This window comes from Gopherus flavomarginatus, chromosome 9, assembly GCF_025201925.1.
Source record: "Gopherus flavomarginatus isolate rGopFla2 chromosome 9, rGopFla2.mat.asm, whole genome shotgun sequence".
NCBI classification, from domain to species: Eukaryota; Metazoa; Chordata; order Testudines; family Testudinidae; genus Gopherus; species Gopherus flavomarginatus.
In genome coordinates this window covers 87,251,734-87,278,263 of record NC_066625.1, presented here as the reverse complement: position 1 = coordinate 87,278,263, position 26,530 = coordinate 87,251,734, and the positions used below count along the sequence as shown (strand labels likewise).

Sequence of the window (26,530 nt, the reverse complement as noted above, 5' to 3'; positions counted from 1 at the left end):
GTGAGCCTGGCCCTACCCTGTCTGGGTGACAGCTGCTATTCGGGCCACGATCACAGCAACCAAACTTGGGGCCTCTCCCTCAAGTGACCAGGTGTCCCGATTCGATTGGGACAGTCCCGCTATTGGGGGCTGTGTCTTATATAGGCACCTATTACCCCCCCCCCCGTCCCGATTCGTCACACTTGCTGCCTGGTCACCTCCCGCTCTGCCCAGCAGGAGGCAGCTGTGGGGGGCCCCCAGACACACACTGGCAGCTGCACGTGGCGGTTCCAGTTTCCCTCAGGAAGACACGCCGGCGCGTGCACGCGGGGAGGGGGCAGCCTGAGGCGGGCGGGGCTCTCCCCCGGCCCGTGCCCCCGGCTCAGCCTGCGGCGGCGGCTGTGGCCGAGCCTGGCGTGCGCCCCCGGAGCCGGCGAAGGGACGCCGGCGCTGTCACCTAGCGACCCGCCCCGCCTCTCCTCCGGGGCCGGAAGCCGCCGAAGCACTTCCGCCCACACACGATGGCGCCTTACCCAGCCGCTCCGGCGGCGCGCGGCGCTCAGGGGACGCGTCATCGGCCTGCGCCGCGTGGCTGCGGCTGGAGGGGCGCCTGAGGGGAGGCGCCGCCGCCAGGGGGCTTGAGGCGGCCGGGCTGCGCCGCGGGGAGGATGCTGAGCCGCTTGCAGGAGCTGCGGAAGGAGGAGGAGACGCTGCTCCGGGTGAAGGCGGCGCTGCACGATCAGCTCAACCGGCTCAAGGTCAGCGGGGCCCGGGCCCGGGGACCCTCCCGCCGCCCCCCCCCGGGCTGCCTGCTTCCTCCCCTCAGGCTTGTCTCCGCCAGGCCCTGCCCCTGGAGCCCGGCCCTTCGCCCTCCCCCGCCCACGGGCGGGCTCAGCTGCAGGGAAGGGGGCTCGGTACACGGTGCTTTTCCTGTGTGGCCGCGCTCCTACCTAGGGTGTAAGATGGTAACCGGTAAGCGCCGTCAGCCTCAGGCCGGCTGGCCCTTCACCGGCCAGGGCGGGCCCAGCTGCTCGATTCGTTAACCCTTGAAATGAAATAGTTTCAAATGGTTCAAACAGTAAACTTCTAAAACAGTATCTACATCCCGATTTCTAACTGTAACCACAGCTTCAGCCCCCCAGTGTACAATCTCTGCTTGTCTATTGAAGAGAGACATTTTAGACAACCAAGCAGAAACTTCTTATTTTGCATTTGTTTGTGTGTTCCTTTATTTTCCTTTTTTTGTCACACTGTATACTGTTTGAAAGAAGAAGTGACATTATGATGTAGTTAGCTAGATTTTACTTATGTCTTGAATAACTAAAAATACTTCAAAAATTGGGAGGCATGATTGGTGGTTAGAGCAAGAGCGTGGGAGTCAAGACTCCAGCTTTCTTTTCCAAGTGATTCATTCTGTAAACTCGGACAAATCATTTTGTTGCTTTATAGCTTTAGTTTCCTCATCTTTAAAGCAGAGATAATGTCTTTGTTCCAGAGGTTTTGTAAGGCTTATTTCAGTTGTTTTTAAAACACTTTGAAATCCTTAACTGAAAGTGTATATGTGCAAAATACTAACGTAAATTATTTAACTAAGTGCACTTGTTCTTTGAAAAAATTATTTGAATGAAGGCTCCTTTCATTACAGCGCTTAGGAGATAGCTTGCCATGACCTACCTATACACCCTTTTCGTAGCTATTTCCTGCAGCAATTGTTTGAATGCCGTCAAGTTTTGCAAGGCAGAGTGTGACTGTGTGTGAGATGCCAAGACTGCAGTATGAGAAAGGTGACAAAATTATATTAATAGACAATTCACCCAGGGAATGCACTGATCATATATCATTTCCGGCAAGGGATATAATGTCTTTCAGAAGCATGCTGGTATGTGCAGAGTTTTCAGCATCACAGTTTTCAGAAGTGATGTCCATCACTTTATCACCTTTAGCTCTCACCATATTTAAAAAGATGTGGTATTGTAAAATTAACTTCAGAAAAGCATGTGAGCAGAGCAACAAAGCTCTGCTCAGTTTCACATGCTTCTTTGTATGTATCAGAAATAGATTAGACTTGTCAAATACCAGTAAAGGGGTATAAGTATGCCACCCAGTATGTAGCAATCTTTGGTGAATTGCTTATATTCAGACTTGCTTCTTGTTTTCTTCATATTGTGTTAAAAGTAGAATTTGTAATTTTAAAGGTATTATTAACTAGTAATAGTTCCTATGCTGTGGGCTGTTCCACCAGACAAATGATACAGGACCTGGTGTGTAGCTTCATGTTTGTTCAAGATATATAGTTCGCATCAAGATCATCACAAGAGCTCTTAACAGTTGGTACTATGAGTTCAGTGTATTGGAATTTACCTTCAAAAGGCTACTTTATCGCTCTTCAAAAACAATAAATAGAACTTGAGTGTATCTTGCTAACAGGCACAAAGAAATAACTGCTGGAAAGATTTATTCCAATATCTTATTTCTAGGTGGAAGAGCTGGCCCTTCAATCTATGATTAGCTCCAGAGAGAAGAATGTAATGGTCTCTCCACCAGGTATCACAGAGGAGACTCAAAAAGTAAGGAACACTCTTGCCTTTTGAAAGGAAGAAGGCTCACTCATTTCTCATGTAATACTACATAGAACCATAAGTATCAAAGAATATGAAAGCAACAAAATATTATCTGTTCTTGTTTGAGTCACTCTATATGAGGAAGTTTCTGGTAAACATTTTACATAAGGTTCTTCTATTGCAGGGGTCGGCAAACTTTCAGAAGTAGTGTGCTGAGTCTTCATTTATTCACTCTAATTTAAGATTTCGCGTGCCAGTAATACATTGTAACGTTTTTAGAAGGTCTCTTTCTATAAGTCGATAATATATAACTAAACTATTGTTGTGTATAAAGTAAATAAGGTTTTTTAAATGTTTAAGAAGCTTCATTTAAAATTATATTAAAATGCAGAGCCCCCCAGACCGGTGGCCAGGACCCAGGCAGTGTGAGTGCCACTGAAAATTAGCTCGCATACCGCCTTCGGCACACATGCCATAGGTTGCCTACCCCTCTTATATTGTTACAGTACTCACAAGCTAAGAAACCAAATAAATGACTTCTCCCTCTTTTCCTCCTAACACCACCTGCTTGTTTCTGGGAGTTGGATTGGGAAACACTTGCCTTGCCTTCACGCAGTTTTAATTCACAGTCAGTAAAGCTTAGCAGCATACTGTAAGCAAGGAAGTATAAAGCTTTTACTATAACTTTGTTTAGCCAGGATACTACAAGGGATGGAAATTTGGTGCATTGTCAGATAGTAACTCTTTGCTAAATATATAAGGCTAGAACTAGTTAAAACTATGCTGTGGAGAAGTTGCTGCTTACCAGCTCAGTGGGCTTTATTATTCAGTGAGTCCAGTACGGAAAGGTCTCTCTCTAAAAAGGTTGTTGAGGTTCTGAAAGGTGCTGAAGCTTATTTCATTTTTTATTAGCACTGAGATTCTCAGAGGGAAGATGCTATAGAAGTGCTCAGTATTACTATTTCTCTTGATTGGTAACTTGAACTTGTTGTTATACCAGACTCTTGGGCAGATGGACAATGAGGCTGCTATCAATCAAACTGAATTACAGCTAAGTATTCAAGACCATGAAGAGGAAGAGGAGGATGAATCGGACTCCTGAAGGGGGGGGGAAAATGGGAGACAGCTGGTGTTATTTATCCTAGACTCAGGAAATTCCCCTTTGTTCAAGCAAAACTTCCCATGAGATTCTACTTGGTGCTGTACACAGACATGAACTACATAAATGAATGAAAATTACTCTTGGAGGGTTCCAGTGAGGTTAGACTGGTGGCACAGATGACACAAGCTTGTCAAAATCTTGTTTTGGATGTTAAAAGAATGAAAAGTTGTTCCACAAATATGTAGCATGATCCCTTTTACATTTAAAGCCTAAAATGTAGTTTACTACTTGTTTGTATATAGGTGGGAAAAGTTAATGTTGTTAACTAATTTAGTTCACTAAAGCAATAACTATTCCAACTGTAATTCCACAAAAGTAGAGATTAGGAAATTAAAGTGATCTAGGAAATGAAAAATGATGGCCCTTCCAGAATTCATGTAATGTTATACTAATAAGTTAGTGTTGCACTTGTCAGTAGACAAAGCATTTCCTCTCCTGATGACTTGCAGATACTAAATCACTGCAGCTGATTCTTGTATCATTCCTTAAATAGATGTTAGAAGGCATAGAAAACCAAACTTGTGTTATGCTGCTAAAAATAGAAAATAAAAGTAATATCTTAACTGAGCTATCCTTGTCAACCTCTCAGACTAATAAAATGTTTATACACTAGATTTTAAAAATCTGATTTATAAAATGTGTGTAAAGCATTCCAGTGTTGATTAGGATTAACCTTTAAAGCTCCTGTTGATGTCTCCCCTAGCAATAGTAGCCCTGCACAAAAATTTAGTAGAAAACCAAATAAGTCATTTTACTAATTTAACAAATGGGGAGGGGGAAGTTTGCAATATGTTCAGTGTCCTAGATGTGGTTATAAAACATGATCCAACTTCTAGATAGCTCCTGCCCTCGATTGTAGGAAAATATTTGAGGAAAGACTATTGGCTCTTGGTTAAAGCTTAGCTTTGGTTTGTAGTTACGGAAACTAACTTTTAGAATGTAAGGATAGCATCATCTTCTGTTGCTGAAGTTCAGCCTGGCTCTGAGTGTAATTGAAGTTTCAATCTTGTATAGGAGAATGATTTGCAGGCTTTTCCCCAAACTCATTAGAGCTGGGGGAGGCTAGGCAGAACGTTTCTGGGCCGGATATGTCCCGAGTTTAGCTTAGAATGTCAAAATAAAGGGATTGTTTTTGAAAAGTGTATACTCTTGCACACAGAGTTTGTAAGGCTAGCGGGACACAACCTGTGTCATTCCTTTGTTTTGTAGAGATGAGTATATTTGCTGGCACTTGATCCGACTCTTTCCCCTTATATCTTGAGACAGCAACAGCTTGTTGCCCTCCTTTCTCTTGCAAAACATGTTCTGTAACAGTTAGCCTTAGGCCTCATCTATTCTGGACAATTTTGGCATGTTATTGTTGGCTGAGTGTCTAAAATGGTAGCAAGTGTGTGTAAAGGCATACTTTACACCATGTTAACCTTGCCCTGAGGAAATCTAAACAATACTTGTTCTTAGCCTATGCTTGCTTTTAAAGTTGTAGTGCTAATGTAGACAAGAAACAAGCAAATTAACTTGCATGCTACAATTAGGCCTCCTGCCACTGTTCCACTCAGGCCATATGCACTTGCAGTGGCTAACACGCTGCTGGATGTGTGGATAAGTGTTAGCAAAATAGGATTTATGTGTTCTGAGAGTTCTGGGCCACTACTAGTGTACATATGGTATAGTTTTCTAGTAGAGACAGGACTTTAGCCTGAACTCCATTTAAACATGGTTTGTACTGGGGGACCAAAGAGTTTGGATTTGAGCCAGCCGAGTGGATGGATACAGCATTAGCAGTACTGATGGCTTATCTGCTGTTGATGGATGGAGGCAGCCTGCCATCATCTTCTGCAGTATTTGATCCTGCTAAGTATGAGAAACTCAGGTAGATGGCAGGAGTGCTGAGCAATGTGGTAGAATGGTTTAAGTCCTTTCTGAAAGCATTGGCTCAAAGCCCTAGTGATGGAAAAGCTGCTCCTTTGCCACCAGATGCCTTACTTTGAGTATCATCCAAGGATCAATGCTTTGTACACTTCTGCTCAATGTTGGCAATACAGTCCAAGTACACAATATGCAGATGAACACAGCTGTGCTCTCTCTCTGCAATGTACAACAATGCCAGTTTCAGCAAGTTAGTGATTGGATGAGACCAGCTCATGGCTGAACAAAAGCTTGTTGAAGCTGAATCCAGGCAAGACACGTGATACTGATGTCAGAGGAAAGCACTGAGTTTGCAGCCACTGTCCAGTCTCCTTTGGTTAATGATGCATATCCACAGTTGATCAAGTCAGTTTGCAATTTAGGAGTGCTCCTGGATTCCTTGCTGATGCTAAGCTCTTCCTTAGAATGAGTTGTTTGCTACAGTGCCCAGCTGTTTAAACGTCTCCATCTTCTTCTGGTGGTGGATTACCTGCCCTCAATAATATCTGCATTGGTCACCTCCCAGCTGGGCTACAGCAATACAAACTATGTGGACATGAAGCAATCAGCCTGCAGGAAACTCCAACTATACAAAATACAGCAGTGCAGCTACTGTGAGCACATCAAACTTGCCCTCAGCTCTCTACACTGGCTCCCCAAGGAATAGTGTGTCGAAGTCATAATTCCAGGACAAGGACTGTGTTCAACATCTTTGCTCCTCAATCACAATGTAAGTGTCTCTAGTGAGGGTAAAGGTTATCTGTGCAGGAAGTAGTGCTTTCATGGGGGCCAGCCACAGATTGCTGAATGAACTCCCACTGGACCTACGCCATCAGAAACCTCACCACTTTCCATTCTAAGGCCAAAGCAGACTTTTCCTTGCCTTCACTAATACAAAAGGAAGTCTAACTTAAAAAAAAAAATGCTGAGTATTTTCTTTGCTGAGACAGACTAAATCACACAGGGCTTATTTTAGGTATAATATACATAGAAGGTGCTCAGATACTTGATGATGATGATGGTGGCATAAACTTGAACGAGATAGAACAGTATTCAAATCTAAAATGAGTTTAACTGATTCAGCCAGTGTTGAGTGGGCCCTAGATGGACAGTACTGGATGTTCATACTACAATTATCTGACAGTAATATCAAGAATGGGATCCAATTTTAGTTTGGTTCTTTGCTTTTAAAACCCCATGGGATTGATACTCTTCCAATCTTCAGCCTAGGTGTACAAGAGCTTGGTCAAAAGCTGTCGGTGCTTTTACCATAAGCCTAGGTAGGGGTAGCAGGATTCAATTTTTAAAATTTCAACAGATGTTTAAGAAGTTTTCCTGTTTTTATCTATTTACATTTTCAGTTGAAGGAAATTAAGGCAGGGGTTAGATAATTATTGAATGACAGACACAGATTCAAAAAGTTAAAGCTTTATAACTGTTAAAACAGATTGTGAACATCACATGTCAAAATACACAAATTAAATATCCTTAAATCAAACTAACTTCTCAAGCAGCATTTTTCTCTCTTTGCCTGTCTAAATTTTTATTATCAATGGAAATATTTTTTCATCTGTGCATGGAGTGAAATTGTTTGACACTTACCAATTAAAAAAGTCTAATCCTTCCAAGCCTAAGCATAGGATGTCTTGTATACCACAAAAGGTTTTCTACTTTTCAATGTGTTTTTTAAAGGTAAAATTAATTTGAAAGAGCATGTATGCTGTTCTTAAAATTGCTTCCAGGGAAGGTTATTACTGATCTTATATCTATTCTGTCCCTATCATTCCTTGATAAGAGTCCTGATGGCCAAACAGGTTCAGATTAGGTAAAGAGTGATTCAGATATTTTCCCATTCCTCTTAACAAACCTCTCTCAAATGTTTGGGTGATCTTTAAATTCACTTGCCTCTGCATTTCTGGGTTGCTGCTGAGACAGAATGTGAGATTACCACAAGAAAGGCTGTCTTGAGTATTTTTGGCCCAGCTGGAACCAGAAAGCTCTAGAAATGTCTGTTTCCATAAGATTTCCCAATCACTTGGTTTTTGGTGGGATTTTTGTTTTTGCTATCTTTCTGCAGAATGCTCTCTCATTGAATAGCACCAGATGCTAATAGCAAGGGCTACACAATTTCCTCTGCAAAAAGAACATTTTTAGAAACAGCTGAGCAAATATTAAAACATGCAACAATCCTCACAAAACAATGGGGTAGGGACTGCTTTTAGCAGTCAAAACTGGCTTAAGAAACCCAGTTGACAATGGGAAATGGTGCCCTCAAATGTCCATTATTTGTTTTGTTTTCTGATGATTCAGGTAATGAGTTTGCTTGTTTACATAAGATATATTGTGTCACACCAGTCTCACATATGCAGGGTTCATGCTACATAATTTGGGAGAGGTCAGTAAAGCGTATACAGTACAAGGTCAAGGTACACATCAGACTCTTGGACAACACTTGCAAAATAGCACCTAACCACATCAGCTAAAGAGGGGCAGAAACAAAGTCCCTCATCTCCTACAGGAGCAAGTAGAATGAGAGGGGACACTTAATACATTCACCTACCAGATGCTACAATTGAACCAGCATCTGATTTCACACAGCAGGTGCAAATTGCAGCAACAGGAACATATGATTATAAGAACAGCCATACTGGGTCAGACCAATGGTCGATCTAGCCCAGTATCCTGTCTTCTGAAAGTGGCCAATGCCAGCTGCTTCTGAGGGAATAACTGAACAGGTAATCAAGTGATCCATTCCAAGTTTCTGGCAAACGGAGGCTAGGGACATCATCACTAGCCATCCTGGCTAATAACTATTGATTGACCCATCCTCCATGAATTTATCTAGTTATAGTCTTAGTCAACCTGTGGCACTCTTTGCCTGATGTTGTGAAGGCTGAGTGTTGTGTGAAGAAATATGTTTGTTTTAAACCTGTTGCCTATTAATGTCATGTAGTGACGCTTAGTTCTTGTTTGAGAAGGAGTAAACAACACTTCTTATGGTGCATATTGGCACCAAAACACAGGCAATGGTTTCAGCACAGTGCTAGAGATAAAATGTAAACTGAAGGTCTTAGCCTCTACCTAATGTGTAAGAAAAAAGCGCTCTGTTCAGAAATAGGGGATGTGATGCTGTTAGAGAGAAGCTAGTATTGAACTCCTTTTTCAAGCTGACCCAGGTGATTGTATTATGTATGTTGAAAAGAGGATTGGATTCCAGTTCACTTCAACATGAGACAGTGAAAAGTCAATAGAAAAGGCCTATGTGAGCTTATGGTAATTGGAAGGGGTTTATGTAACACAATAGTATCAAACAGGTGCTTATTTCCTGAACATATTTAAACAGCTGTTCTATTTTATGTGTGCACCCACCCTGCAACAAAGCTGTAGAGTGTCAGTTAAATTCCAATTAATCCCAACGTACAGTGAAAAATTTAAAAATACCCATCCTCTAAAGTTACTTGATAATATATTTATTAGTATAAGAGATTAAACTGCTAACCATCTGAAAGAATATGTAATTCAAAGGATTTTCATACATTTTAGACACTATACACACAGTTTTCATAAGTCTTCTTTAGTTGGGTTAAAAGGAAGCAAGTCTGATGCACTTTTAGCTCTTGTGTCTATAGGACATTCAAAAAAAGCTACTTTTAAAAAAATACCAATTAAAGGAGACATACTACTAAACAATCCCAAGTATAACAGTACATTTAAAAATAAATATAGAAATATAAACAAGTCTAAAAGTAGTCATGATACCTTGTGTTTCATGGCAATACAGGACTCTTGCCCTTTTAACTGGGAAGAGTTCTCTACACAAAAGTAAGATCAGAACCATTATGACTAACTTTGAGATGCACATTTTGATAACAGCGAAAGCATGCTTGACAAATATTGTTTAGGAGGATCTCTAACAACCAACCTTGTATGGGAGACTAGATAAGCATGATTGAAGTACAGTACCACCAACTTACAAGGAATCCTGATAGAGCTCAAACAATCTGGGACTAAGTACTCCCAGTGAGATTTCCATCACAAAAAATATCCAAGTTCACTTAATCAGCAAGCACTATAATTTCAACATCTCAAACATTTTGGTCAGTAAAAGTAATCCAATACACCAATTAATTTAGGACAAATTTAAAACAAACAGGATTTGGCACATGCTAGAACAGACTTCCTTCCTTAAGAGGTGAAATACGTATTTTAACAGATATAAGCTTGAGAAATGAGACCAAAATAGCATTGTTTTAACAGATGTACAGTACAAGATTTGCTGTCAATATTCAAATTCCAGCAGCATGCGTGGGTGTACTAGGCTGGTTGAGACCTATAGTCGAACAAAGCCATCCTGCAAAATCCACTTCCTCAGCTTCAGATCTCTTAATGAAAACATGAATCTATAATATAGAGACAGAAAGAAAGAATGAGCTAAAGAACAAGATAATGGAATGCAGACTAAAACAGTTAAACATTAAAAATAATTAACATGGAAATAAAACTTAATCTAATTTACTTTCACCATTCATGTTTGTCCTTTTATTTTGCATTGTACTCAACATGATTTGATTAGAACAGATTAGTTCATTTCATTTTTTAGGTCTTCTATGCTAGTATAATGAAGCAATGTGTTGCAAAACATTCTCGAGGAACTCTGTCATGTGACATGTATAATTGTTTGATTACAAAGACAATCACCTTAGTATGCAGTACGTTTGAGTCACAATTATCCAAGAAAGGTATCATACAATGCACTAAGCATTATGCCTTCATACATAGTGCTACATTTCTGCTAGATTAAGTGATGGAAATTATCCTGTTACCTCTTCACATCCATGATTTATGGTTGGGAGAGAGGAAGTCATAATTCATCTTCCCTTTCTGCTGCAGACTGAGGCCCTGATCTTGCAAGTTACTTTGCATGAAGTGAATGGAGTCTGCCCAAGCAGAGTAATTTGCAGGATTAGGGACCACGTGCTGCAAATTTGCTACATCCTTTGATGTTCGCTCTTCTAAAAATACTCTGATGGTAAAAAAAGGGAAGCTGTATGTTCCCTCAAAACAGTCCAAGATGTTCCAGGAGATAATGACCAGCCACAGTAAAGGAACATGGGACTTACTGTCTCTTCCTCTGAAGATAACCAATAAATTTAATTACTAAATTAAAGCAAAGACCATTCTGTTTACAGCTCATTTAAACAGTGAAAGGGAAGTTTAAGAGGTAAATAATCTGTCCTCATTGTAATTAATATCAGAAAGATGTTTCTATTAAGATCCTGGTTTTAAAAAGTGACAGGACCTATCACCACCCAAATGAAGGGCCTAAAACTGTAAAAGCAGCAAAGAATCCTGTGGCACCTTATAGACTAACAGACGTTTTGGAGCATGAGCTTTCGTGGGTGAATACCCACTTCCTCAGATGCATGTAATGGAAATATCCAGGGGCAGGTATATATATGTGTGCTAGCAAGCAAGCTAGAGATAACGAGGTCAGTTCAATCAGGGAGGATGAGGCCCTGTTCTAGCAGTTGAGGTGTGAAAACCAAGAGAGGAGAAACTGGTTCTGTAATTGGCAAGCCATTCACAGTCTTTGTTCAATCCTGAGCTGATGGTGTCAAATTTGCAGATGAACTGAAGCTCAGCAGTTTCTCTTTGAAGTCTGGTCCTGAAGTTTTTTTGCTGCAGGATGGCCACCTTAAGGTCTGCTATAGTGTGGCCAGGGAGGTTGAAGTGCTCTCCTACAGGTTTTTGTATATTGCCATTCCTAATGTCTGATTTGTGTCCATTTATCCTTTTCCGTAGAGAAAAATCAGACATTAGGAATGGCAATATACAAAAACCTGTAGGAGAGCACTTCAACCTCCCTGGCCACACTATAGCAGATCTTAAGGTGGCCATCCTGCAGCAAAAAAACTTCAGGACCAGACTTCAAAGAGAAACTGCTGAGCTTCAGTTCATCTGCAAATTTGACACCATCAGCTCAGGATTGAACAAAGACTGTGAATGGCTTGCCAATTACAGAACCAGTTTCTCCTCTCTTGGTTTTCACACCTCAACTGCTAGAACAGGGCCTCATCCTCCCTGATTGAACTGACCTCGTTATCTCTAGCTTGCTTGCTAGCACACATATATATACCTGCCCCTGGATATTTCCATTACATGCATCTGAGGAAGTGGGTATTCACCCACGAAAGCTCATGCTCCAAAACGTCTGTTAGTCTATAAGGTGCCACAGGATTCTTTGCTGCTTTTACAGATCCAGACTAACACGGCTACCCTCTGATACTTGGCCTAAAACTGCTGGATCCTCAGTCCTGCTAAGGTCGCAATGACCCACTAGAGTAGTGCAGTGACCTTAAAGCTGCCTTTATAGGGTAGCCGAGGATGCTTGCAGTGTGGGGGGATCCTGAAATAGCCACCTTTTATGTCAACTCTTCCTGGCCGACGAGGTGGGGGGGCTGTTCTTGGGGCAGGAAGGAACAGAGCTGGAGCCTGATGCCATCCACCAAATCCAGGTTGGCAGAATTTTCCTTAGGAGACTGTTCAAACTAATTTGTGCTAGAAGCCAGTTTGGTGCCCTGCTGGCCACAGGGTCGCAACAAGTGAAGAGATGGCTTACACCAATGTTTGCCTCCCTCTGCTTAGGTGAGCTGGGAATTCTACCTGGGCTCTTCTGAAGGACCAAACCTCAGAGCTACAGTACTGGGTTATCTAATAAGGACCAGAATCTCTTAACTGAGCAAAGAGCTTTTACTCACCATGAGTTGCTTCAAATCTGCTCTCTCTGCTGGATTTTTTATTAAGCTAAGAAAACATAAAATGTTAATAGAAAATGTCAAAGGTATTGAGTCATTTTCTCTGGTCAAGGACAGGCTTTACCAGCAGGTTGTGCTGAACAATTTTTCAGCGTCCTAGCTGAGTTTTTCTTATTGCACCCCTAAGCATTATAGTGATGCAATTCCCACTGATTATATACATTTATGGGTCTAAGCAATTACCGGTTTTTTAGGTGTTCATAAATGGGTATGAAATTCAGTCTAGGCCGTAACTTGATATATGAAATTATCCCGGTCGCTGTGCTGTATGTGTGGTCTTGTAGGGGCAGGAATACATGACAGGAACCCAGCTGGCAAGGATTCCTGGGATTTGTGTGTTAAAACTGAATTTTCAGTCTGCAAAATATGGATGTTTCCAGGCATGGAAATCCCTTCCCCCAATATCATCCTTCTGACTGAGGAGGAGCAAGGGGGACCCCTTTTGAGCCTCCCAGCTGGAAGGAGCTGGTGGCAGTGTGTGTTTTGTCAATGTCCCCTACTCCTCTTGGGAGCTGAAAATGCTGCAGCTCCTGTTAGTCAAAACACCTCAGCCCCAAGAACAAAGAAATAAAATTCTGGGTTTGTTAAATACAAGTTAAAAATTAAACGTAATTTTTCAAGTGTAAAATTTCCATAGGAAATGAATCCACACAGAAAACACCCAATTCACTACAAGTTTGATTATTGGAGTGCCCACAGGAAACACAATCTTTGCATAACTGGGGAAAGTTCTAGTGTAAATAATCACTGTGGGGAGACAGGACCAAGTACCAAAAATGTAGATGATTCAGAACCTGATTCTGCACCCTTACCTGCTGGATATAGCACTTCTTAACCTGCAAGCCTCTAATAGGATTACTTATGGCTGTAAGCACTACACCCAGCAGTAAGAGTTTACAGGATCAGGCCCCAAGTCTGTACTGTATTTCCTTTTGCAGTTGACATTACATAAAGACCACTGAGTCCTGACTATGTGAAAACATTTGTCCACAGCTCCACAAAGTAGCAGCGTTCATATTTGAAGAAAGAACTAATCTCTTAGCGTTAGGATCCTTTTAAAGCAAATACATTTTCTGACTAAAAGCAAAACTGATATCCCACATATGGTCCCCTGGAAGCTTAAATCACCTCATAAAACACTCACCATTTGTTCACAAAATCTTGAAATTCAGGACTGAAAACACCACTGGGCAATTTTGGCGGAGGCTGGAAATGAAATAAATGGTAGATTAATGCAAAAGGAATGAGTGATGCTCTTACATCTCAATGAGTTGATTAGTTGTGTGTTATAAGTCTGTATATAGCTTGTTGGGCCCTGTGGTGTAACAGCAACACTATCTGTGCTGTCCTTCATGGCTGAGGCACTGGCGCAAGGACCAGATGACTCTTGCTTTCAGACCAGTGGAGATTAAATACATGGACACGTAATTTCAGAGACAAAAGCTGCAATCCTACTACACTTTACAAATCAACACTGGCCAATTTTTGGAATGGCATTAGCAATGGCTGAACTATAGGTGCTCAGGGGACAGCTGGCCGAAGAGGAAATGTTACCATATTGTGTATTATACAAACTGGGACACTCTCCCTTTGAATGTTTAGAGACAAGTTTTTAACACCTCCTGTGAGAGCCCAGGCGAAGAGGAAAAGAGCTTCTCCACTTTGTGACCCAGTACAGTGGAGTCATTGTGCTCCGTGAATCCATGAACTCTCAAGGCTAGTGTTGCTTCATGCACTAGTCTCTGCAGAGGAGGTGGGGCCAGAGCTCCACCTCAAGTCCACAATGGCCAACAGATCTGGCTGGCTGCAGAAGGGAATGCAAGTTACACGTGCTTACACTAGGATTCTTCCTTCACATTTCCTGCTGTTGCCACAGCTGGTACAGCTCCGCCGATGGCAGCCAAATAAGGAGCGTTCAGGTAGACAAGATGCTGCCGTTTTAAGTTCTGTGTCTTCTAACCCTGCCTAGAATGAGTCCATGTGACACATTTAACTAGAGGCTTCCTGAGTCTCTCACTAGGGTGGGGCTACTCCCAGCTGTCTCTAATGATAGGCAGTGATTCAATGCCATAATCCAATGTTAACTTATTGAGTGTCTTATTAAAAGAAGAAAGCACTCTCACCTGCATTACTAAACAGAAGGAAGAGTCTGTTTTCAGAAAGTTACAAATGAACAGTGTAATGTCGCCATGTTAGTTATATGCTCCTCATCACAGTTCCTTTCTCTGGAAATTTTACCTGCTGATGACGGACCCAGATGCTGTTAAGCACCATGCACAGCTCACATTAATTTTTCTATGTATAGCTGCCAACAATGAGGGCTTCAAGCAGCCTTACAGCAAGTATGTACTGTCTGATTCGATTTGAATCTATTGCCATCCTCCAGTGGGGGTAGGCCATTTACATATCTTTATTTGCATAAGATTTCAAGACTAATTTAAATATCCTGCCACAGGGAATTAGTACAGTCAGGTTCTGAATTAAAAATCTTTAGCTAAAATCCAAGCATTTTGGTAAGACAAGAGTTATTTTATATAAAGGTGGGTAGACAGTGCCTTCTCCTCCCATGTCGTTAACTACTGGATTAGAGTTAAATCTACACACTTACACTAGTGAGTAACTTAATGCACATAAGTAGCCCCTATTGAACTCAGTGGGCTACTCTTATGCACAGTTACTCACATGTGTAAGTGTTTGCACAGTCAGGGCCTTAATGTATTAAATAAGCCAAAACCAGCTGTATTTCAAGAATGAAAACATATACTTAGTGTTTCCATGGCAATGCGTGTGCACACATTTACTATGGAATGAGAAGTGTTTCCAGGGGTCATGGACTTGGCACCAACTTTTTATATCTATATCTATAGCTAATGGATTACAAACATGAAACATCAATAAACACTTATAAAAAAGACAGAAGGCATTTTATGTGAGGATGATGAAAATACAAGTGTGTACATGCATACACATTCATTTGTATCCAAAATAATGCCTCTCTCTATCCCAGTGTCTGAAGACTCAGTGCAGCCAGGAATAAGAGCTGAAGCAAAATATCAGCCTTGATGTTTTAACATCCTCATTTTCAGTCCAAAGCGTCAGATTCTGCAATGACACCCAGTGTTATGTCTGCTCGACTGACCCAAGGAGAGGTATTGTAAAGCTCTCTGAAATAAGAGCATGAGAGAAGTTCTGTCTTTTAGAAACAGATGCTGTAGCACAGTGGTTCCCAAACTTTTGTACTGGTGACCCCTTTCACATAGCAAGCCTCTAAGTGCAAACCCCCCATTATAAAGATATAAAAAATGTGTTTTTAATTTAACACCATTATAAATGTTGGAGGAAAAGCGGGGTTTGGGATGGAAGCTGACAGCTCGCGACCCCCCCCATGTAATAACCTCACGACCTCCTGAGTCCTGACCCCCCGTTTGAGAACCCCTGCCGTAGCATAACAGTAACCCAGGCAAAATGTAGTGCTCAAGGAGAACCAAACATCAATGCTGACTGGTAATTATGAGTGTCCTAGAAATGCCAATACATGAATCACCAGTCATCATATTTAATTTCTTTGACTCTGGTAGTTAGTAGTTTGTTGATCCCTTGGTACTGGGATTTCTCTTGTTCTTTATGGCACGTCAGCCCTTGTCAGCACATAGAAGAAGATACAATAAAGGCACAAGCACTGGAATTATAACAGTTCAGCTGTAGTTGGGGAATTCAGTGAAAATCTTGGTAACAAGTTTTAACAGGCATTTTTGTCTTAAAACACAAAACCACACTTCAAAATTGACACAATCTAATATTGTAACTAAACTCTTATTTTAGAGAGACAACAATTATAGTGGTAAAACAAAGACAGGGACTTGATGTTACTCTGCCATCTTGATGTTACTCTGCCATCCTCTCTCCTAACTACATGTGTCATTGGAAAGCCACAGACCTATTTAAAGGTTGATCTTCGGTTACAATAGATGACACCAAATTTATCCCAGGTATAACTTCTAGAGCCCTGCAAATCCATGGATATCAGCTTTATATCCGTGGATATCCACAGACCATTTTTGCGGATTGTGGATCGGATGATGATACAAATTTTGTATCCACGCAGGACTCTAGTAACTTCATTCAAGCCAGTGCATTTGCACCAGGGATAAGCTAAGAGGCTTGGTTTACAATATACGCTAAACAAAAAAAAGCAATATGGTTGAATGAACAGTTTAAAAGGGAGTTCCAATAGATGTAAACAGCTGTTTACCTCATTGACGATGTAGTCCAGAAGTTCAAAGATTGCCATTGGAGGCCTGCTGTCTGGTCCATAGGCTACAAATGGATGATACATATAGAAAAATAAACCAGACTGTTTGTAAAATAAGGTAGAAATACATTCAGTCTGACAATACTACGCTTTTGCTCTTTCCAACACACTGTCCCATTGGGGAAGGCTACAGGCACAGCTCTGTTTGACAAAGGCAGCAAATTTCTAATAGCTTCTTTCTGGGATCTCCATGAAGCTGGAAGGAGACAGCGTGAATCCAGTTTTCCCTCTTCTCTCCACCCTCTCACCCTACCTTTGGGCTATGTATTCCTCCCATCAAACCCATCCACTGTTCACATGCTACACAGCATCAGTCACTTACAGCTCATTGGTCGGCCAGGTGTTCTTTGCCTGGGTGAAGTCTCAGAAACTGGAGAGTCTCCCTCCACAGGGCAGCCAAACATCAGCTCCAGCTCCTTGGAATCAGGAGGGGGAATTGGGTATCTGCCAATGGCCATTTCTACCAGTGACAATCCCATACTCCAGATGTCTGACTGCACTGAATAATGAGTACCTTGGAGTCTTTCCGGCTACGAAAAGAAAAGCCAAAACATTGTAAGAGGTAAGAAAACCACACACTGCAATAACCTGGAAAGCGTGATGGATAAAATAAACACGTGAGCATATGAATATGACTTTTTAAAAAAATCATTATGGCAGTCAAGGAGTCCATAACTGACTTTTAAAAAGTGTCTGGAATCTGAATTCTCATCAGTTCCATAAACCTCAGGTACTTTGATCTTTAACAATTAAAGACCATCATTACAATTTAAAAATAAACATTGAATTGAATCACTAACTGTCAGTAGCACAACTCAGATACCCAATTCAGTTAAATTTATAGAAATTTACCTTTAATGAAGTATTTAAAGCATTTTGTTAATGGTGATTTACTACTTTTTGCAACAGAAAATACTAGTGTTTGAGCTAGTATCTTAGTATTGCAATAGAATCCATTGCTAGAACTCACATGTAAATTGAAAAAATAAGAAAATAAAAGTTACTTTGGGGCAATCAAGGATTCACTCCTTTCCTAAAGAAATAAAGAGGGGGAAACTTTAAAGATTTTCTAAATGTCACAAGGCAAGCTGGCCTTTTAAGGAGGTTCAAGGTCCAGCCTCTACCTACATCAGAGTTCTGTCCGGAAGACAGGCAATCTGAGACGGACAACTCTCCAAGCCTGAAGAAGAGCTCTGTGTAAGCTCAAAAGCTTGTCTCTATCACCAACAAAAATTTGTCCAATCAAGGATATTACCTCCCCTGCCTTAGCTCTCCAGGGCACACGGAAAATGTAGACTGTGCAGTAGTGCATTTTGCAAAACCCTTAAATTCAACTTCGCTTTCCATTGCACTGTTGCATAGCTCACAGTTCCCATACCCAGTCCCAGAATGACTCTGCTCTGGGCAGAAACTAGGCACAGAACAGAAGCTGGACTCTGAACCTCTTAAAAGGCCAACTTTCCTGTGACACAATGAAACAGGGGCTTGAACACATCAGTGTGTATCTATTTACTGTATTTCAAAGGAGTAATTTGCCAACTGTGGGCTGTATAGCATGACTCAGGAGAGGTGAAATATGTACCACAGCTCCTGTAGTTAATGAATAGGGAAAGTTAGCATTTGTTCATGAGTATTAAAATACTATTTAAAAATATTTGTTCTTATACAATTTCAATGACTCAACTAAGTTTTTTTTAAATAAAAAGGAAAAACTTATCACTGTGGAGAATGTACTTATTACTCAACAATAAACTCCAATTTCAGATGTTTCTTTTTCAAAACACTTATTTTACTTCTGAAAAAAACAGATTTAAATTATTTGAAAGGTTTTTTCAAAAGTGATAGTCTGTCCTATTCAAACATATGTTCGGCTTGTAAAATGCAGTGTGTAGGTTTCCTGGAGTGCTTTACTGACAAGTGTAAAAACAATGTAAGAAAATATTTCAAATAGTTTCCATGTGGGATGGGCAGATACATTTCAACATCTGAATGGTTTTGAAACATTATCGGGATTGTGTTCTGCTTAGGAAAGCTTAGAGCACAGAAGGGACAAAAAAAAAAAAACATCTCATGTAAAGATGAAAAATGCAGTATATATGGTAAACACACTCATGCCAACCTACCCTTTCAGCAAGTGGGAAGCATGTAGGTCAGAGCCTCTCTAACAGATGGCAAATCATCAACTAAAAATATAGTTTTGTTTTTTAAAATTGAATCACACATTGGGGAAATGAAACATGTATTTCAGGTATAGTCACACTAACTAGTCCAGCCATTCCAACAAAAATAACTTGAAAAGGTTCTCAAGATGTCCATGCGAACAGTGTATAAAGTGCAAACACAGACTGAAATATACAGTCGGTTACTGCACTTGCTTTATTAGTATTGTGTGGCCAAAAAAACCCAAAACAGTGGTAAAGACTGAAAACACTCTCCCTCTTGTAGTTTTAGTGTATAAAATTAGTCCACATGGTTCCCATACATGTTTTTCTTTGAGAAGGCTCAATACAAAATTTAATTTTGCCCTTTTCCCTCCTTCTTTATTGAGCCTTAAGTTCTCCAGAAGAGCAAAGACTCGAATGAACGCATTTAGGCACTCATACCTTCTAAACTGAGTTTACAGTCTCATATTCCTGTAGGATGTCAGAGTGGTCTATAGCCATTAAATTCTTTAACCAATGACAACTTTGAACCACTATGACAAGTGTAACTGGTATTTTATTAAACCACATACTATTTCTGGGAGTTCATACTTAGACCTTCCCCAGTGTCCCACCTGAGCTGAGGCCAAAGCCCTTTTAGAATAAACTACCAGATTTTGGGCAGCAAGGAAGCCACCCCAAAGGCGGATAAATTCTAGAGTATTAGATGAAAAACAAAAGTGAATGAATGAGATGTAGCAGGCAGCATGGAAGTAGCCATGAAAATGACCTTTATGGCACTAAGTGCATCAAAACCATGTGTAGTGGACAGGAGACAGAAAATAGCTCCAAGTTAATCTCACTGTATTGAGACATCAAAATCAGGTGTTGCGTGCAAAATGATCATGGTCCAGCAGAGCCTTTTCGCCCACAGTTTGAAAAACAGTGCTCAGAGAGACACTGTGCAGTATCAGTAATTGCCTGCAAAAGAATGAACTTCAAACACTACTGCAGAGAACAATCAGCTTCACTACCATGATTTGATCTCTGAAATACAATGCCGTTGGACCAAGCTATACCTTCAACCTGTGGAAGTGACGTGTCAGTGGAAACTGAAGCTATGCGACATTTTGTTCCTCAAGTGTTCCTGATCAGAAGAAAAATAGAAACAAAAACACCAGCGCCCGGGGCAAAAAGTGAGGAGCTGTGACAATTTTTTGCCCTTTAACAGCACCCATAAATCTCAAGTTTGCAACATAAATTGCTGGTTCACTTCTAATCTGACACGCACCTCAGATGACAAATGGAGAAGACAGTATCCTGAAAAGCAGGATCCATTCTAAAGGTATGTCTACACTACGGGATTATTCCGATTTTACATAAACCGGTTTTGTAAAACAGATTGTATAAAGTCGAGTGCTCGTGGCCACACTAAGCCCATTAATTAGGCGGTATGCGTCCATGTACCAAGGCTACCGTCAATTTCCGGAGCGTTGCACTGTGGGTAGCTATCCCATAGTTCCCGCAGTCTCCCCTGCCCATTGGAATTCTGGGTTGAGATCCCAATGCAAAAAACAGTTTCGCGGGTGATTCTGGGTAAATGTCGTCACTCAATCCTTCCTCCGTGAAAGCAACGGCAAACAATCATTTCGCACCCTTTTTCCCTGGATTGCCCTGGCAGATGCCATAGCATGGCAACCATGGAGCCCGTTTTGCCTTGTCACTGTCACCGTATGTGTACTGGAAGCTGTTGACAGAGGCGGTACTGCAGTGCTACACAGCAGCATTCATTTGCTTTTGTAAGGTAGCAGAGACGGTTACCATCCCTATTGCACTGTCTGCCATTGTAAATTGGTGATGAGATGATGGTTATTAATCGTTTTGTACTGTCTGCTGCTGTCATGGGTGCTCCTGGCTTCCCTTCTTTATGTTTTGTCTAAAAATAGAGTCAGTCCTGCCTAGGATATGGGGCAAATGTATTAGAGAACCAGAGAGCACAGCCGCTCTGTGTCAGAGCCCCAGAGATCCCGCAGAAATGATGAGCTGCATGCCATTCTAGGGGATGCCCCTGCAACAACCCCACCCATTGCTTCCCTCCTCCCCTAACCCTCCTGGGCAACCGTGGCAGTGTCCCCACATTTGTGTGATGAAGTAAAAGAATGCAGGAACAAGAAACACTGACTTTTTAGTGAGATAAAATGAGGGGGAGGAAGCCTCCAGCTGCTATGATAGTCCAGGCAGGACATTAAAGGGTGGGGAGGGAGAGGAGCGCAGCCTCCTGCGGCTATGGTAGTCCAGGCAGTACAGAATCTTTTCTTTACACATGAAAGGGGGGTGGGGGGGCTGATGGAGCTCAGCCTCCAGTTGCTATGATGAGGACGGTTACCAGCCGTTTTGTACCATCTGCCGAGAATGACCGGGACTCATTCCCATTTTTACCCAGGCGCTCCCGGCCGATCTCACCGAGGCCAGCCAGGAGCACTCACAGGCTGATGATGAAGACTGATATCAGTCATATTGCACCATCTGCCACCAGGAAGAGGATGCTGGTGTTCAGCACTGCAGTACCTTGCCTACCAGCAGCATGCAGTAGACATAAGGTGACACTGAAAAAAGGTGAGAAACGATTTTTTTCCCCTTTCTTTTGGGGGGAGGGGGGAAGGGTGTAAATTGACGACAGACCCTGACACACCTGGGAAAATGTTTTTGACCCTTCAGGCATTGGGAGCTCAGCCAAGAATGCAAATGCTTTTCGGAGACTGCGGGGACTGTGGGATAGCTGGAGTCCTCAGTACCGCCTCCCTCCCTCCATGAGCGTCCATTTGATTCTTTGGCTTTCCGTTACGCTTGTCACACAGCACTGTGCTGTGGCCTCTGTATCATAGCCTGGAGATTTTTTCAAATGCTTTGGCATTTCGTCTTCTGTAACGGAGCTCTGATAGAACAGATTCATCTCCCTATACAGCGATCAGATCCGTATCTCCCGTACGGTTCATGCTGGAGCTGTTTTAGGATTTGGGACTGCATCGCCACCCGTGCTGATCAGAGCTCCACGCTGGACAAATAGGAAATGAAATTCAAAAGTTCGCGGGGCTTTTCCTGTCTACTTGGCCAGTGCATCCAAGTTCAGATTGCTTTCCAGAGCAGTCACAATGGTGCACTGTGGGATACCGCCCGGAGGCCAATACCATCGAATTGCGGCCACACTAACCCTAATCTGACATGGCAATACCAATTTCAGCGCTATTCCGCTCGTCGGGGAGGAGTACAGAAATTGGTTTAAAGAGCCCTTTGTATCGATATAAAGGGCTTCATTGTGTGGACAGGTGCAGGGTTAAATCGATTTAACACTGCTAAATTCAGTTTAAACGCGTAGTGTAGACCAGGCCTCAGTAGAATGAGCAGTATACCTCCCCCCACCCTCCTTTGTTTTTAGGTCCAGCCTTAATTTCATAGCTACTGAAGAAACTCTGAAAGCCCTAGCTTTGTGAGTTAATAGAATCTGCATTCAATTGACAAATGCCATCATACATTAGAGTGAAAGATCCACAATTCATGTTCGTGCTGGTTGCCACATGATACACTGTGCTTCTTTAAATAGCACTTTATTCCTGAATACTAGTTTTCAGAAGAGAACACCTACTAAGGTAGTCCCACACTAGCCACTAAGCTGGGGCAGGCAAACTTTTTGGGCTCAGGGCCACATCTGGGTGGGGAAATTGTATGCAGGGCCGGGGGTTGGGGTGTGGGAGGAAGTGCAAGGTGAAGGAAGGGGTTAAGGGCAAGAGATTAGGGCAGAGAAGGGGTGCGGAGTGCGGGAGGGGACTCAGGGCAGGGGTTGGGGTGCAGGGTGTACAAGGGGGCTCAGGGCAGGGGGCTGGGGTGCAGGAGGGATGCGGAGTGCGGCAAGGGGCTCAGGGCAGGGGGCTGGGGTGCACAGGGGTGCAGGGTACAGAAGGAGCTCAGGGAAGAGAGAGTTGGGGGGGTGGAGTAAGGAGGGCTTCGGGCTCCAGCCTGGCACCACTTACCTCAAGCAGCTCCAGGGTGGCAGCAGCGCCCATTGGGGCCAGGGCAGGCTCCCTGCATGCGCCCCGTCCCTGTGCCGCTCCCGGAAGCACTGTGGCCCCTGGGGAGGGGAGGGGAGGGGAGGCAGAGGCTCTGCGTGCACTGCCCTTGCTGTATCTCCAGGTACCTCCCCCAAAGTTCTATTGGCCACGGTTCCCTATTCCCAGCCAATGGGAGCTGCGGAGGGCAGTGCCTAGAGGCAAGGGCAATGCATGGAGCCCTCTGCCCCCCCCCCTTCCCACACACACACACCCCCAGGGGCCAAAGGGATGTGGTGCTGGCGGTGCTGCAGACTGGATCCAAAGCCCTGAGGGGCCAAATGCCGTCCACAGGCCGTAGTTTGCTCACCCCTGCACTAAGCCTTGTCTACATGAACCTTTTCCCCATTACTGTAACTGGTTTAACTCACCTTATGATAGCAATGGTAGAAGCACTTTGTAGACAGCATCCTGCCTAGGCTGCCAATTGTAGCAACTGTGAGAAATTTTGGGGGGTGGGATAGGGAAAAGGACTTGTGTCAGAAGAACAAACTCTACACTGTTTTTTTGGAGATGCATGTACACAAAACCCCAAAGCATTAGCTCATTGGATTTTGCAATGCAGATGCATCAGCATCTCTTCTGCAATGTTAGAAGACTCCAAGTCATCAGTCACGCATTGCGACAAATCCATTTTTGAACTTTGATGTGATACTTGAATACTTCAGGGAGGCAGTGAGTAATAATTGCCAATAACCGTAGTGACGGCAGCAGTGATTTCACTGAAAACTATACTACAATGCATAGTAAACTCAAAGCTAAAAAAGCTGTACTTACAGACATGTACGACCGCGTCCCAACGAACGAGTTTGCCATTGAGTCTATCAGTTGTCCACTGACACCAAAATCACAAAGCTTGATTTCACCTCTAGAGTTTACCAAAATGTTGGATGGTTTAACATCTGGAAAAAAAATGAATGGATGAAAGAGATATATACAATTGGAATCTTTGATAATCAAAGTAACATGAAAGGTGGGAGTAACCATGTGCTTCCCTTTGTTCTCCTTTTAATTTCCTACCTGATTCCCTTCCTCTCCCTGGAAGGTACAACAGCTTTGTGTTTAAGTTTAAATCTCATTCAGAATTTCCTGTTTTCCAATGTACGTTTTGTAGTGTCTACAACATTCTTGTAAGGACTTTCACATTCGGGTCTCAGACATGCTAATATGTACTTTCAAACTTAACTCCAGTTTGGCGGCCTTTTTTTTTGCCCCAAAGTATATTCAATAAAAAATCATTAATAATCTATACATTTTAGTTTACCGGGTCATTAAATGAAATGCAACCATGTGTCCTATCATCCCAAACTGATAAAAATATTTGTGTGTGTAAAAAAGCAATTTCTTATCTTTAGCAAATAAACTCAGACAATGTAAATGGACTATTTTAAGCTGAGAACAATTCTGTTACTGAAACACTGCATTAAATTAAATGCTTGTTTAGTTTGAGATGGAAGAAAAATTGGTTGAGATTTTACAGTCAGCACTACTTCTCTAAATAGCAACCTAATGCAGGTCTTTGGTAACTAGGCAACTAATAACCAACTATTTATCCATGCTAAAGTGCTGCGAGCATTTCTTTTAATCTTTTTGTTGTAGGTATAAGAAGTTTCTCAATATAATTGACTACTTACCCAGAGTCATTAGCAACGAATTACAGGGTTTATGAAACAGGCAGCCACATTTGCAAAGAATGCCACCAATGTGGTTTGTTTGTTTTTTTAAATAAAGGTTATTATAAGTTGGTTTGGACTGAGGGAGAAACTGAACTTTCACAATTCCTGTTTGTGCATCTGTGACCCCAGAGCACACTGACTGTAACTCCTTGTTTGTTACTATGTTCTCCTCACTCAAATCTAAGCACAACTCAAGAGGTAGGTGGGGAAAGATCTGTGCTGACAAATTCTTTTCTATACATTGCATTTTAACTGGATACAAAATACTCTGTGCCATTAGCAAGCAGACAGTACTTAGACAGCAGGTGATGAGGCCTTGGAAATACCTAAAATGGATAGATTAGACACAGCCTAAAATAGCTTTCAGGAAGTTGGATGCTTCATGGCAAGCTGGGCAAACACAGTATGCACAGCATTCTTGAAGCATAACCTTTTCCATTTTATACACTTCTGCTGCACGTTTTAGCAGCTCCCACCCCAAGCACATTTTCTTCCATATTTTAGTTCAGAATTTATATACAACATACTCCAGGTAGCTTGCAACACATCTCCGAAGGAGTCAGTGTGCAGTACATGTCCGTAGCAGGGTCATCTTGGAAAGCTGATGCTAACACAGCACCCCAAAACCAGGAAAGCTCTGTGTAAAAGGTTACACTTGATTTGAAGAGAGACGTACAGACCAGGAAACAGAGGTGGAGGGTATATTTTTAGAAGTAATTGATTTTTTACTTCTAAAAGAAACAGACCAGAAATGTTGTTTGCCTTTTGAAATTCTTGTTGCTGTTTCTCGTTCTAAGCGTTGATGCTTGGAACAGGTCACTTGAAGATGCCCAGGCACACTGAGAAGTGCTTTTTCAATGCTTTGCAGAGCTCCTTGAGCTCAGCTACAGTAGCATCAATCCAGTGTAACTACACAGAACTCAGCACTAGCTTTAAGTCACAGAAAATCCACACACTGACCTAATATGGGGCCACATACGGCATGGCCCCAAGATCTCAGGATGGAGGGGATGCTGCACACAGGACTCTCCCGCCTCCTGCAGAGAAGAGGAGCTCAGCTGCCTTCACAGTTCAGTCTCCCCTTCCCCACATCATAGCGCCCCAAGAAGATATCCACAGAGATGCATCCCATTCCTAGCCCCATGGAGTTCACCTTGGAAAGATAATACACCTACTGCTTTACTATGGAGCCTTTTTTGCAACATCGAATGGGAGGGAAGAGCTCCTGTGGGAGTCCTTGGTAGTATGACTCCCCTGGAGCTTGCTGCCAGGCGCATGTGCAGGGTGCCAGGCCTCAATGCAGGCAGAGATCCTTGGAGTCCATCGTGGGCTCAGGGCCAGACTTGCAGCAAATTCCAGGTGGGGGTAAACCCCACCTCCACAACAGAACAACTGAGGGGATTCCACACAACGGGAGCCTCAAGGAGATTTCCTCCCCCTTAGCTAGGTCACTGCCCACTGACGGTAGGAGGGATCTCCTCCATGTCCATGGTCTCTCTCTGCAGTAAATCTTTAAGCTTGAAATTCCACTCATTAGCAGGCTTACCATATGTCCAGGTTTTCCCGGACATCACCTCCTTTTTTGATTCTCCCCCCTCCATCCAGGCGGGTTTTTCGAATAAGAGGCAATGTCTGGGATTTTGCAGCTGAGAAAGAGCAATCTCTGCGCCCCAACTCGTCCCTCCCACCCGAGCCCAGGCTCCCAGTGCTGGGGAGGGGGAGAAGCCCACAGGGAGGTCTGATTGATGGCTGTTGCTGCATCCCAAGTCAGTGCCAGCCGTCCTACTACCGTGACAGGGAGCAACACTTCTCCCCACCTCAGGGGTGAGGCCCCAGGTACCCCTCTCCAGTACACACACACCTCCAGCACCCTCAA

The 26,530-nt window shown here is 42.6% G+C and overlaps 2 protein-coding genes across 4 annotated transcripts in view; one reads left to right on the top strand and one right to left on the bottom strand.

The window, feature by feature from the left end:
* Positions 1–493: 493 nt before the first annotated feature.
* SNAPC5 (small nuclear RNA activating complex polypeptide 5) lies at positions 494–4,269 on the top strand. Its single transcript, XM_050967625.1, has 3 exons — positions 494–737; positions 2,457–2,546; positions 3,541–4,269. The coding sequence occupies exons 1-3, from the start codon at positions 648–650 to the stop codon at positions 3,640–3,642; spliced, it is 282 nt and encodes a 93-aa protein (XP_050823582.1). The 5' UTR covers positions 494–647; the 3' UTR covers positions 3,643–4,269.
* A 4,787-nt stretch (positions 4,270–9,056) lies between these two features.
* Positions 9,057–26,530, bottom strand: part of MAP2K1 (mitogen-activated protein kinase kinase 1) — a 63,700-nt gene continuing 46,226 nt past the window's right edge. For all 3 annotated transcript variants that reach the window (XM_050967592.1, XM_050967593.1, XM_050967594.1), the window contains 6 exons: positions 23,756–23,880; positions 17,057–17,264; positions 16,675–16,739; positions 13,567–13,628; positions 12,366–12,411; positions 9,057–10,007 (listed from right to left, as the gene is read on the bottom strand). In XM_050967592.1, the coding sequence (XP_050823549.1) occupies positions 9,894–10,007; positions 12,366–12,411; positions 13,567–13,628; positions 16,675–16,739; positions 17,057–17,264; positions 23,756–23,880 (620 nt within the window). In that variant the 3' untranslated portion in view covers positions 9,057–9,893. The remainder of the gene's footprint in view (positions 10,008–12,365; positions 12,412–13,566; positions 13,629–16,674; positions 16,740–17,056; positions 17,265–23,755; positions 23,881–26,530) is intronic.

Excerpts from the sequence above, each read along its gene's own strand:
- SNAPC5 (XM_050967625.1), top strand. The coding sequence starts at position 648 with ATGCTGAGCCGCTTGCAGGAGCTGCGGAAGGAGGAGGAGACGCTGCTC. Across the intron at positions 738-2,456 it reads ATCAGCTCAACCGGCTCAAG|GTGGAAGAGCTGGCCCTTCA; the intron begins GTCAGCGGGGCC and ends TCTTATTTCTAG. Across the intron at positions 2,547-3,540 it reads TCACAGAGGAGACTCAAAAA|ACTCTTGGGCAGATGGACAA; the intron begins GTAAGGAACACT and ends TTGTTATACCAG.